The 12,300-nt window shown below is 41.7% G+C and overlaps 1 protein-coding gene across 1 annotated transcript in view; it reads left to right on the top strand.

Moving 5' to 3' along the window:
• Positions 1-12,300, top strand: part of ARID4A (AT-rich interaction domain 4A) — a 326,144-nt gene that overhangs the window by 19,746 nt on the left and 294,098 nt on the right. Inside the window, exon 9 of the mRNA XM_085626128.1 lies at positions 5,529-5,611. Coding sequence (XP_085482254.1) covers positions 5,529-5,611 — 83 coding nt within the window. The remainder of the gene's footprint in view (positions 1-5,528; positions 5,612-12,300) is intronic.

Raw genomic sequence — 12,300 nt, 5'->3', positions numbered from 1 at the left:
AATATGTAAGGTCATTATAAGCAGAGCACGACATAAGCGCAAGTTCTAATTAGTTCACTAAACTATAACTGGCGAAAATCTATGGTTTTTCTGTTTTTAAACTGTATTTTTTTTTATTTCTACACCTATTCAGTGAAAACTACGTGTGTGTGTGTGTGTGTGTGTGTATATATATATATATATATATATATATATATATATATATATATATATATATATATATAATTACCTGCTGGCGGTCGCCAGTAGGTAGTTATAGTTAGGACCCTGTTTCCATAGGAAAACCGCAACATTCTATTTTGAATAACTTTGGCGCCGGTCGACGAATCCTCGCAAAATTTTCAAAATAGGTGGGGCGCTCCGCTCCTACCCTGAAAGTCTCGGGGGGATTCGTCAAGCGGGGGCTGAGATAAAAGGGGGGTCCCAAAACGCTTTTTTCCCATGCATTTTTCCATAGGACCTTTAGACACAGCTACAGCCCGAACGGCTGAACAGAGTTCCTTGAAATTTGGCAGAGAGGTAGTCTACAGGTCAAGGAAGTGCCTTTTGTAGGTTTGGTGTAAATCTGTTCAGTAGATTCTGAGAAAATAGCCTTTAAATCAATATATATATCTGAGCCAGCTTACGGTGCGCTTACCGTACGGTGACGTGCACGATTCTGATTGGCTGTTCGATCTAAGTAAACATTCGAATCGGTCGAAACCAGGAAGCGGCGGCCGCCATTTTCTCTCTCGCACTCTGAGGGGGGCAGCATAAACAAAGTCAAACATCTAAAGGGGTAGTATATTTAGTTCTTAACCACCCGGCATCGATATTGGTTTCCCCCAACAACCCCCAAGGCCAAAAAAACAATTTTAATTTTTTTTGAAAAATCGCCGATTACGCTTACCGTACGCGTACGGTTAAAATTATTTAAAAAAAAAAAAAATTATCCACACTTTCCCCACCCCGTGTGCAAATGGTGCCCGAAGGGCACCATTTGTGCATGGCATATTTGTATCACAAGGAGACTAAAAAAGAATACCTTTCACAACGAAGCACATAATATGTTCCCCATGTGCGCACGGTGCGCGAAGCGCATCGTGCGTACATGGCCCATCCCGCGTAACGTGGGCACGCGGTGCGCGCAGCGCACCGTGTGACCACCGTGCGTGCACAGCACTAACTGCGTAAAGTGGGCGCGCGGTGCGCGAAGTGCACCGTGCGCGCACGGAACGAACTGCGTTAACTGGGCGCGCACGCCACGAATGGCGTAAAGTAACTTAGCATTTAAAAAACCGTACAAATTCACTGAAAAAACCATAGGTTTCACACACGTTATAGTTAGCTGTACATTTCACTCGTAAAAAACCAATGAAATTCCCCCGTTATAGTTAGTGCAGGCAACTATAACTCACGCGACCGCAATCCTCTGCTGATGACATATGTGTCTTTATGAAAAAAAAATATTTGTAATATATGTATAGCTAAAATTTAATGGAAGAAGACATGGGCAAATAAGTGTCTAAATACAGTATTCGCATCAGCAGAGGATTGCGGTCGCGTGAGTTATAGTTGCCTGCACTAACTATAACGGGGGAATTTCATTGGTTTTTTACGAGTGAAATGTACAGCTAACTATAACTTGTGTGAAACCTATGGTTTTTTCAGTGAATATATATATATATATATATATTATATATAAAACTTTTTAATGGATGGGTAGACCCCGCACGCCACATTTTCTTATTCACATATGTATATGTTGAGGTAAACCCCCCCCCCCCCCCTCCACACACACACACACACACTGGTTTTAAATATATTCCTCTTTTTTATTTTCTAACTCCCTCTACCCACCCCTGAACCGTAAAAACTCCTTTCCTCCACTACCCACCCATGTACCCTTAAACTCCCTTACTACTCCTATATACTGTTCGCCCCTGAGCCCTATAAAGTCCTTACTACCAGCCCAAAAGCCCTCTTACTACCTTTTTTAAGTGACTATCCCTAAAATAAATATCTATAAGATGTTTAAAAGCATGTCTGTATGTGTGTTTACAGAATCTAAAAATAAACACACACCTCAATGTTATTTTACCAGCCTTCACATCCTCCATGTCTGCTTTGAGGTAGCCTTCTAGAGTGTAGAGCCTTGCTGGAGCCTCTATCACATACCTCAGGTTTTCGAAATTTCAAACAGAGAGGAACATTCACTTTCAGTATCGCTTCTCCTCCCCATTCTTTGCATATCCCAGGGAATGCTCCCATTTCATCACTGTGTAGCTAGCTGTCCATGCCCTATGTGCTTTACAAAAAGACAGTTTCTCTGACACAAAATCAAGATAAGTTTATTCGCCAAACTGCCCATTTCTCTGGCAGCCTTGAGTCTGCTTTATATTTTCAGTGGATCAATGGTTTTGGGAAGGACATAACAAGAACTCTATCTTAATGGAGACCAGTTTAGAAGGTGCCTCTTTAATGATTACCACCACTCGGATTTGGTCCGCTAATATTTTTATGCTCTGTCATTGGAGTCTTTACCATCCTATCTTATTTTCTGCTTTCCTCCCCATCCTCTGTCTTAAATTCCCAGTTTTGATCATAAGCATCATCCCAAAAATTCCCTATTCCTGTCTCCCCAATCTGCGACAAGCCCAACTTCCCATTGTTAAAGCTTCCATTGATCGAGACTCTCCCCAACTGTGTCCTCTCTCTCTCCTCTGCTCCCAACCCTGTGCTTCCACCCTTACATCTTTTGCCCAGCCTCTCCTTGAGCAGCATTAAAGTAGCAAACTCCATAATGGCTGCCCAGTGGCCAAGCTAAGCAGCGTATTTAGTATCGATTCATACCATCAGTGGTTGGTTCTTCAAAATGTGATTATCTTGGTATTCATGTGCTGTAGAAAATATCTGCACATATGCATGGAGAGATCTTCTGCTTCTAAATCGAGGGAATACGTCTGTTGAATACTAGGATTAGAAGCAACATTTCATTTTCCTTTCTTTCTGTTGTTCCTCCTTCTTTGACATTACTTCCAGTGGCTTTGTGCTCACCTCTCAAACCTTGGGTCATCCACTGTGACTGTGTAGACTAAACCCTAGTAGTTCCTTTAGCCCTTTGTATCCGCTACCCTCCCATCTTTCGCAACTTTCCATCTTTGATGCGTACGATTTTTTAAACTATACTTTCTCTTACATTGTGGTTTCAAGAGGGATTCCCCTTTATCATCCTTCAAGTCATTCCTCGGCATTGGACCTTTAATAGATTTGCATTGTCTTGAAGGAAGTCACTGCTGTTTTAGTTAGGAGCACATTCACCCCATTGTAAACATCCAATATTAAAGTGTGTTTTTTGAATTTCACTTATAGTGGAGGCCTGCATAGCACAGATACCTACTTCATGTCTTATGTCTAGGAGTCCTTCAAATCTTTACAGACTTATGATGCAGATAATACACTTTAGTTTGGTTTGCTTCCATGATTACACATGTTCACAGTTGGTTGCAACCAAGTGAAGCTTTTTAAGTGTTGTTTTTAAGCGATAGCCCTTTGAGCATTGCGAGTGTTCTTCAAAGGAGTAAAAAGACCTTGTTTAAGTCTTGTGAAATAATTTTTAGATAACCCTTACAAAGATAGTGGTTACTACTTTCACCCATGCAGTGTGCTAAAATACTGCTCTAGATGTCAGACTTTTTCCACAAGCTTTCAAAAGAATAAAGCAAGAATGCTGGTGATTGCCCTTTGTGATATCCTGTTTTAAAGATGCAACCTCTTCAGGGTTGCTTCTATAGACCACTTCATTTTCCAAACATCTTTGTTGTATCTCTACAGAAAGCTTCTAATGTGCCTCAATTGCCGGGCAGAACTGCATTGGTGCCTAATTCTGCCTCCTCCTCTAGGCTGTTGGGGAATACCCACACCGAGTGAGACTTATGTTTCCACGGGGGCGTAAAAGGGAGGCCTTGTAGTCAAACTTTCGTCAAAGGTCCCATCCCGTCTGCATACCTAACTTAGGCTCAGGGGACCTTTGACAAAAGTTTGACTACTAGCATCCCTCTCACGCTCAGTGTTCCAATACTTGTTGCACTTTGCCCATCAGGACTTAAGAACAGCTCTAAGAGCACAAATGTCTGTGTTAAAGTTCTGATGCACTTGCAGTACTTCTGTACTGTGTTTGCAGCTCAGTAAAAATACATTGTGGGATATAATAAGAACTAGTCCTCCGATATGCAGTCCCCAAACTACTTGGGAACTCCACACAAATTCATGTGCCTTCACTTTAAGCTTATTCATAAGGTGGACATTCATTGCTATCCTGGAAAACCTGAATTGCTGGTGATTCGGCCGTCCTCATCCAGCTAAGCTGAAACAAATGAAAGCATTCATTGTGAGCTATCCATTTTCTAAAGAACTTATACCAAAGGTTCCATCAGACTCGCACCTTAAAGAAAGGCAATATTGCAAGCTTATTATTTCATATCCTTATTCATCTTTGGAACAGACATTCTAATCCTTTTTGATTCCTTTGTTTTTCCGCATTACTTCACATTGTATTGTAATAAAGCTAATCACTTCAATTTTGTGTGTTTTATTTATTTTCTTACTAGCTGTTTGTCCTTACTAAGCATCTTGACTCTAGAAGCAGGAAGCAGGGTATTTAGACGTATTTCTCAGCTAGTATTGCTTTCGGCACGTTAATGCTAGTTGTCCACTCAACAGGAAGGTAAACTGCATCTTCAAAGAGCTTGTAACTAGTAAGTCTGGTGTATACCAGTGGGACTTCTGCTGAGCTGCCAAATATTATATATGTAACACCTAAACAGGATAATTTGAATAACGTAATTGAAGTGGGTCTAGTAGTGCTTCATAACCTGTTTCAGCATGGTTACCCTCCTAACAGATTCATATGAGCATATTGGTTAATGGCTTATTTCTCTTCATTCAAATGAAAGATCCAGCCTAGAGAAGAAAGTTAGTTGAGCAAAAGTGACTCAGTTCATGGAATGTGAGCAAACCCACTGGTGACCCTTGTAATCAAAGTGTTCCATTGTCTTCAAGAGAGGCCCACATTACCAGGGAACTTTTGATTGTCATTGCTGCAGTTTAATCTATAGTTTAACCTATAGATATGTTGGTGTAGTACCTAAAGCATATTGGTTCTAGATCTGTTCTGCTCTATTGCTGGCTACGTCCATCCTCCAGTTCTTGTGTATAATAGATGTGCAGCTAATATCTCAGGGAATAGGAATTATTAGCATAGTGTTGGAGGAATGCTTCCATCCCACAACCCCACGTACCCGGATACTACAGTTCTTTCATTTACCCCATCTTGAGGGGTGGACAAGGTCTCAAAGTAAGCTGACCTTCTAACACAGTACAGAAAGAGTGCCACAGAAAGGCTCCTTTCGCTGTTCCTAAAGCACATATGTTATTATTATTACCTTTATTGCAGTTTGTCTTCTAAAATTAGTCTTCCATTTGACATCCTTATTTCACCTAAAATGTTTTAAAATATGTATGTTTCCCCCCCCCCCTCCACTTATTAGGTCGTATCTCCCAGCTGCAGCGATGACAGCACAAATGTTAAGAAGGACCAGTGTTTAGTTCGATCATTTGCGGATTCCAAATTGTAAGTAATTGGACATTTGTTGTGTGTGTGTGTGTTCACATTTTTTCCTATTTGCTTAATGATACGTTATGGTGTAGAAGGGGTTTATACTGGTATGTCCTAGGCAGAATGTGACTCTAAACCAGTGGTTGGTAAATAAATCAATCTGCTAAATTGGCAATGTTTAAATATGTCCAAACATATTTAAACATTGCAGTTGAGCTCTGTTACTCCTTTTTACACATACTTCCAGTCAGGATATAAATGACCAGTAGTTAGTGATGGCCCATTACAGGGTAGCTCACTACAGCTCACGTTTTTGACATTAAAAACAAAGCATGATGGTTCTCTTTACACTGCCAACCCCCCCCCCCCCCTCCCCCAGTTTGAAGACCTCTGCTCTAAAGGAATGTACTACTTATTTAGGAAAGGCAGTTAGGTTGTCTACAGGTCACATATCAAAACGAACTGTTCAGATTTGACACAGCTTTCACAGACAATACCAATACATCTGTCCTTGCACAATCCTGTGCTTGACACATAGAGCGAAACCCCACTATAGATTATTTATCTTCCTTCAGCAGAATCTTTCTACAAAAAAACACAGATCAGTTCTAAACAGTGTTCTGAGCTGGAAGTGCTCAGGCTTCCTATCTTGGTTGTATGAACTAGGAACAACGGTCCAGTTTTTCAAAATGTGGCACGAAGAAGCTATTGTCAGACTTCCACTCTGCAAGTTTCCCTAATTTAAGCTCCATATGGTGTCTAATGCATTTTGCATGAAGTGTCTCCCCCCCCCCCCCCCCCAAACCAGAAAAGTATTCTTCACTGTTCTATTGATGTAGTAACTTTTTCCTGGTGTGAATATGGCCTCTCATGGGCAGCTAATATTGCCCTAATAGAGTTGATGAGCCCTATGAATAAATCTGTTTTTCAACATATCTCATGGAAAGCCTACTTCTTACTGGAATAGCTTACTCCTGTAGCTTGAGACTCAAGCTGTGTCCCCCTGTCACCACACAGTGTGTTCCGCAAAGATACAGTAGTGTTCAAACAGAATCTGTCCCTTGTGCCAAAAATTCTCATTACCGAGTAAACTTAACAAGTAATGTGTCTGTTTTCTCAAATTGAACGGCTGCAAGACTGATTAGTTTATTTACTGTGTTAATTGGAAGCCTTTGAATCCATGACTTATACAACCATTCGTTTCACAAGCCAAACTGTGTTGGTGTCATAGCAGTGCTAGATTACTACAGAAGCGTTTACCAGCAACTCCCCAAGACAATCCTGAGGGTGCCTTCAGCCGTTATAGAATACAACTGTTGACAGAGTTAAAAGCAAATCACCTGTGCTCTCTCATCTTAACTTCTTGCCTGTTCATCAGCATGCCTTGTTCAAAGCACTGTACCTTAGTAATAGCAGCTTCTTAAGATAAGACTAGGCTTCATCAGTAAATTCCATGTGTCTTGTGAAACCTGCATTAAGTTAACATAAAGGAAGCAACTGCTTGTATATTTTGAAAGACGGGGTTCCATGCTGAGACTGTGAAGTTCAAGCAGCTCTCTATTGGCACTGTCTTTCTCTTCTTGGTATACCAAATAATCATGTTCAAGAAAGTGGCAGGCGTGGTTGTGCTTGTTCATGAGTTATTAGCTAGATCACCATGGGGATCTCAGGTGTTGGTAGAGATATTTAAGCCTTTGTGTGGGCATATTCAAAAAGACTAGCACTACTTTTTATACATATGACCTTCACTGAAATATGTAAAATAACACTTGTAAGACAATCTATACATTTACCATACCCTAACTTCTTGAGTCATACACCAGGCTTACACCTGCTTGTACTAACGCTTCATTGCCTGTGGGCAATCTTTCCTTGAAAGCATATGGTAGTAGGACGTAAAGGGAATATAGAAAGAAAACTGACGTTTTTAATTCAAAATTGGCACTTGCTTGTCATGATTGAGAACATGGGCCAGGTCATCTTCAATTAAATGCATTCTATGCACATCCCACTAGCAGAGCATTCTTTAAAAAAACTAATGGTGCCTGGATGTTCATACATCAGTACCTCTTTGGCCCAATCAAGACTAGGTTTAGTAGCAATGTCTGCATCACTGTTATTGCACGTTGTAAATATCTAGGTTTTTTTTTTCTTCATTTTTAAAAAAACTCTTTTGTTTCCTATTGTGTTGCCTTTTTCCAAATGGACAAAAATAAATATATGACGCTAACCAAGAAAGTGTTGCCCTGAACATCAGTAGTCTGGAAATACTTGATACATAACAGGATGTTGTTTGCATAATTGTATCTTACTGCAGCATTTATGTAGTACTCACTACTCCTATGTGGGGTGCTGATGGGCTTGCGTACATTGGGTAGCACGCTACACAGTGTAGGTAGGGTGTATAGTTGAAAAGGTTCCATGTTTTGGTCATGTGTGGTTAGTGTTTCCGCTATCGCGGTGGAGCATTTGAGTCCGCCCCCCCCCCCCCCCCCCCCCGCCAGGGCTTAAAGAATAAATAATTAAAACGATGATAACCTCCGGCTTTTAATTGTGTTATTTTGTTTTCAGGCCGAGTCTTGTTGGCGGGCTAGGGGTATGATAGGCACGAAGGGAGTTGTTGGCCCCGCTATCGGTGCATGTGATGGTTTGGCCGGCTGTCTCAGGCCTGCCAAACAGTCATGCGCACTGAGGGTCTCTCCAACCCAGCTGTGTTGCTGGGTCGGAGACTGCAAAGCACAGGCTCCCAGTCTCCCTGGCCCAGACGTGGGTCCTGTGCTCTCCATGCCACTGGAGTCAAGCTATCCTTGCTGAAGAGGGGTGAAACTCAGAAACCGGTCCTAGGATGCTTGTTTCCAGTCCAGGGAGGACCTGGCTTGGCAATTTGGGCTGGACTGTTCCCATTGTGGACAGGGTCAAGACTGACTTGCATATGGCTGGGTTCAAACTGGTTGGCATGGTGAGCAAAAAACCAATGGATTTAGGCCCAGATCTCTGTACTGGGATGAATGCATGACATTGTTCTGCATTCTGTCCATCAATTGTTTTTGCATTTCCCAGTCTCCCTGGGAGCGCAAATCCTTGGCGCTCAGGCCAATCCTGAAGCTGCTTTCATGCCTGAGAGCAGCTTCAGGATTGGCGGCAGGGGAGGCACGAGAGGAGAAGACTGGCGAAGCGGCGAGCTACAGGCGGCAGGTAAGTCCTTTCTTTTCTTTTGTCCCTTTTCTTGTTGTCATGTCTTTCCCACCCCTCTCCTCCAATACCGGCCGCTACAGCATACATGTCTGACCACCAAGGTGAGGTTATCGTGTTATGGGACGCATCGCGTAGCTGTGTCTTGGATGATGAAGTATAAGACACAGGTGCTCAGTCTTTTTGGTTTTCAGCATGCTGGTAGCTTTGAACAGCTCTGCAGGTCCCTTTATGATATTTCTTATGAAATAGTCTGCTTTAATTGTTACTGCACTGGGTTGCAAATCTGAGATGACGTGGTCCTGAGCTGCCATGGCTGGCGGGAGAGAGAAGTGGAGAGATCTGTTGGGATGTGCATTGATTTTCCTCCCATATCGGAGTGTTCTTGTGAGATGTAAAGAAAAGCTCAGCGTATATAGATATTTGGGACCTGATGTGGTAGACTATATTCAAGTCCTCTGAAGTGTCCAGCAGTGTGCCAGATCTCTTCAGCTATTTCATGCCTAATCATTTGCAGATTCTTTTTTTTTCTTTTTTTTGCGCCTGTACTGTGCTGGTGATAGCCAGCCCTTATAGCTAATAGGTTTTATGTAAGTGTAAGAGGTAGAAGTTACAATTTGCTGCTGGCCTCTGTTTATTATGTTCTTGTTGGTCATATCCGTTATATGCATGTACTCAACTATATAATGCTACGGCGAACCATGAGTCAGCCTTTCTTGGCTTACCTGCTAATAGAAAGCAGATTGCTGGTTGCGTGGTTTCCAATCTATGGGTTGCAGGCTTGGGATAGCACTTGAGGCTGCAACTGTTTTCTTTTGTTAGGACGTGGGGTAGTGCTGTTGTCTGGGAAATAGCCATATTTTTAACTTGTCTTTTTAAGTGCATATGCTCTTGAGTGCTTCTAACGCTGGCTGTGAGTGAGTTCCAGAGCTTGATGGCTTGTACTGAGAACAGTGACTCCTATGGATTTGTTATGGTAAGGTTGTGTGATAAGTGGCGCAAGCCTGGAGTTTCTTGAGTTCTTTTGGTTTGTATTGCAAGTGAAACTAGCTTTATTCGATTTCATGTATTTATCATAAAAACACAAAAAAATACATTCTCAATCATCATAAGAACATAAATATTGCACACAAACATCAATTTCAAAATTAATAAAATACGTATTAAATTACAATATCCGGTCAATTAAATACAAATCTCCCTTCCTTTAGTTCCCACAAAATCTAAAATATTACAGTATTTATGTAACGAAGAGAGATTGTCTAAAGCATGTAATCTTGGTGGTCTCGGAGTACAAAACTCTCCTGCTGTCCTTTATCCATACCTCTTTTCTTATTGCAATCACTCCTTTAATAAAATGTAAAACTGAAAAACAGATGTCAACAGATTCCAGCGAGAGAAGAAACCTAAAACTGTCTATATATGAGTTTTGTTGTGTTACATGGGTACAACAAAAGAGTGTTTGCCCAACCACATTGCTGTGAAAAGGCTACCAAAAGAGACCGACTAAACCTGGTCTAATAAAATCTGTGTTGTGGGTTCATAAGGGAGGAAAGATAACATTGAGGTTGGGTAGTCAACTCCCTGTCTGATGACTCGGAAGACAGTCTGATATAATTGACCATGTAAGTTCTAATTCTGTAGTAAGACAAATCTTCACCCATATCAACAACAGGGCATGGCTAAGTCTGTCCTCTGTGTGTCCTAAACCTAGTGCATAATGGCAAAAGGACCTTGAGTCTAGGTACCATCAAAAGCCTTCGAGTAAAATTATTCTCTACCGCTTTTTTTTCTCCTTCCGATTCACTTTTAAATCCAGGGACTCTATAAAATGTACAAAGGTATTGAGGAATTTCTGTAGCCTGTTTGCTGTCCTTTCAATTTAGACAGCGCCATTCGCGTATAATAGATTGGGGATGGAATCTCTACTGATTTTAGGATAATCAAGATTTTCCTTCAACAAGTTTGCCTCTAAACCATTTGTATAAATAAGAACTAGGAAAGGGACCAAGATGCAAATTTGGCGAACCCCTTTCGTTAACAATATAGGGTTTATTTTCTCAACATTAGGGCCATACCGTATCCTCACTATAGTATCAGAGTGTAACCTGCGTAATAGGGTAACCTCCCTCTCGTATCGCCCATCATATCCCACAATTTGTCCTGATGGACAGTTTCAAATGCACTGGATAAGTCCATGAAGGCAAGATGTAAAGAGTTCCTTATGGACTAGTATACTTATTGACAATCTGGTACAAATTGAGGCATTGCTCTATTGTACCCATGCCTTGCCGAAAATCGTACTGGACCTTTGACAACAGATGATTGGCGGATGCCCAATCTTCTTGAACCAAGAGCACCTTTCCTAAAACCTTTATGGTAGAATCAGTGAGATCTGCCTATAGTAGCCTGAGTCAATCTTATCCCCCTTTTTAGGTCTCGCCTGGCGAAAGCAACGCATGCACTGCCCTCGCCATGGAGAGGACTTTTTGTGATCGATTCAGCCAAAGCTGAATGCACGTGCGTCCAGATGGACAAACATGGCTGCTCTCGCCGGCCGCAAAGCTAAACATGCACGCGTGGGGACAAAAAATGCACGCGCATGTGGACAGCCCGACGCCATCTTTGACACGTGCGCTCATGTTTTTGTCCATACGCGTGCTTTCGCTTTTCCTCCCTCCCCCTGTCTGCAGTCAGCACCCCTGCCACTAGTCCTGCGAGGGAGGTATGGGGCTGCGCACGGTGTGTGCCTCTCCCTTATCTCTCTCGCTCCACTCCATTCTCTCTCTCTCTCCCCTTTACCCTACCCCAGCCTTCATCTTCTCACAATCTCTCCTGGCTCATCTAGGTCTCCCGTGTCTCTTGCAAGTTTAGAGAGAGGGCTGTATGTCACAACATCCATAACAAATATTGTGGCCTAAACATGACTTACAAAAATGCTTTCATTGTGTTTTAGATTTTCTATTATAAAGTTCAAATGAATGCTATTTTACTATTTACTTTATTTAGAACACAATACAGACGCTATGTAGGCCACGATATTACGGTGTCTCTCTCTCTTTCTCTCTTTCTCTCTTTCTCTCTTTCTCTCTTTCTCTCTTTCTCTCTTTCTCTCTTTCTCTTTCTTTCTCTCTTTCTCTTTCTTTCTCTCTTTCTCTCTTTCTCTCTTTCTCTCTTTCTCTCTTTCTCTTTCTTTCTCTTTTTCTCTTTCTTTCTCTCTTTCTCTCTTTCTCTTTCTTTCTCTTTCTTTCTCTTTTTCTCTTTCTTTCTCTCTTTCTCTCTTTCTCTCTTTCTCTTTCTTTCTCTCTTTCTCTTTCTTTCTCTTTCTTTCTCTTTCTTTCTCTTTTTCTCTTTCTTTCTCTTTTTCTCTTCTCTCTCTCTTCTCTCTTTCTCTCTTCTCTCTCTCTCTCTTTTCTCTCTTCCTTCTCTCTCTTCCTTCTCTCTCTTCTCTCTTTCTCTCTTCTCTCTCTCCCTTCTCTCTCTCTCTCTCTCTCTCTCCTCTCTCTCTCTCT

This window comes from Triturus cristatus, chromosome 9, assembly GCF_964204655.1.
Source record: "Triturus cristatus chromosome 9, aTriCri1.1, whole genome shotgun sequence".
Classification (NCBI taxonomy): Eukaryota; Metazoa; Chordata; class Amphibia; order Caudata; family Salamandridae; genus Triturus; species Triturus cristatus.
Note: the sequence above shows the minus strand (reverse complement) of the source record. Positions and strands in the feature narration are given on the sequence as shown.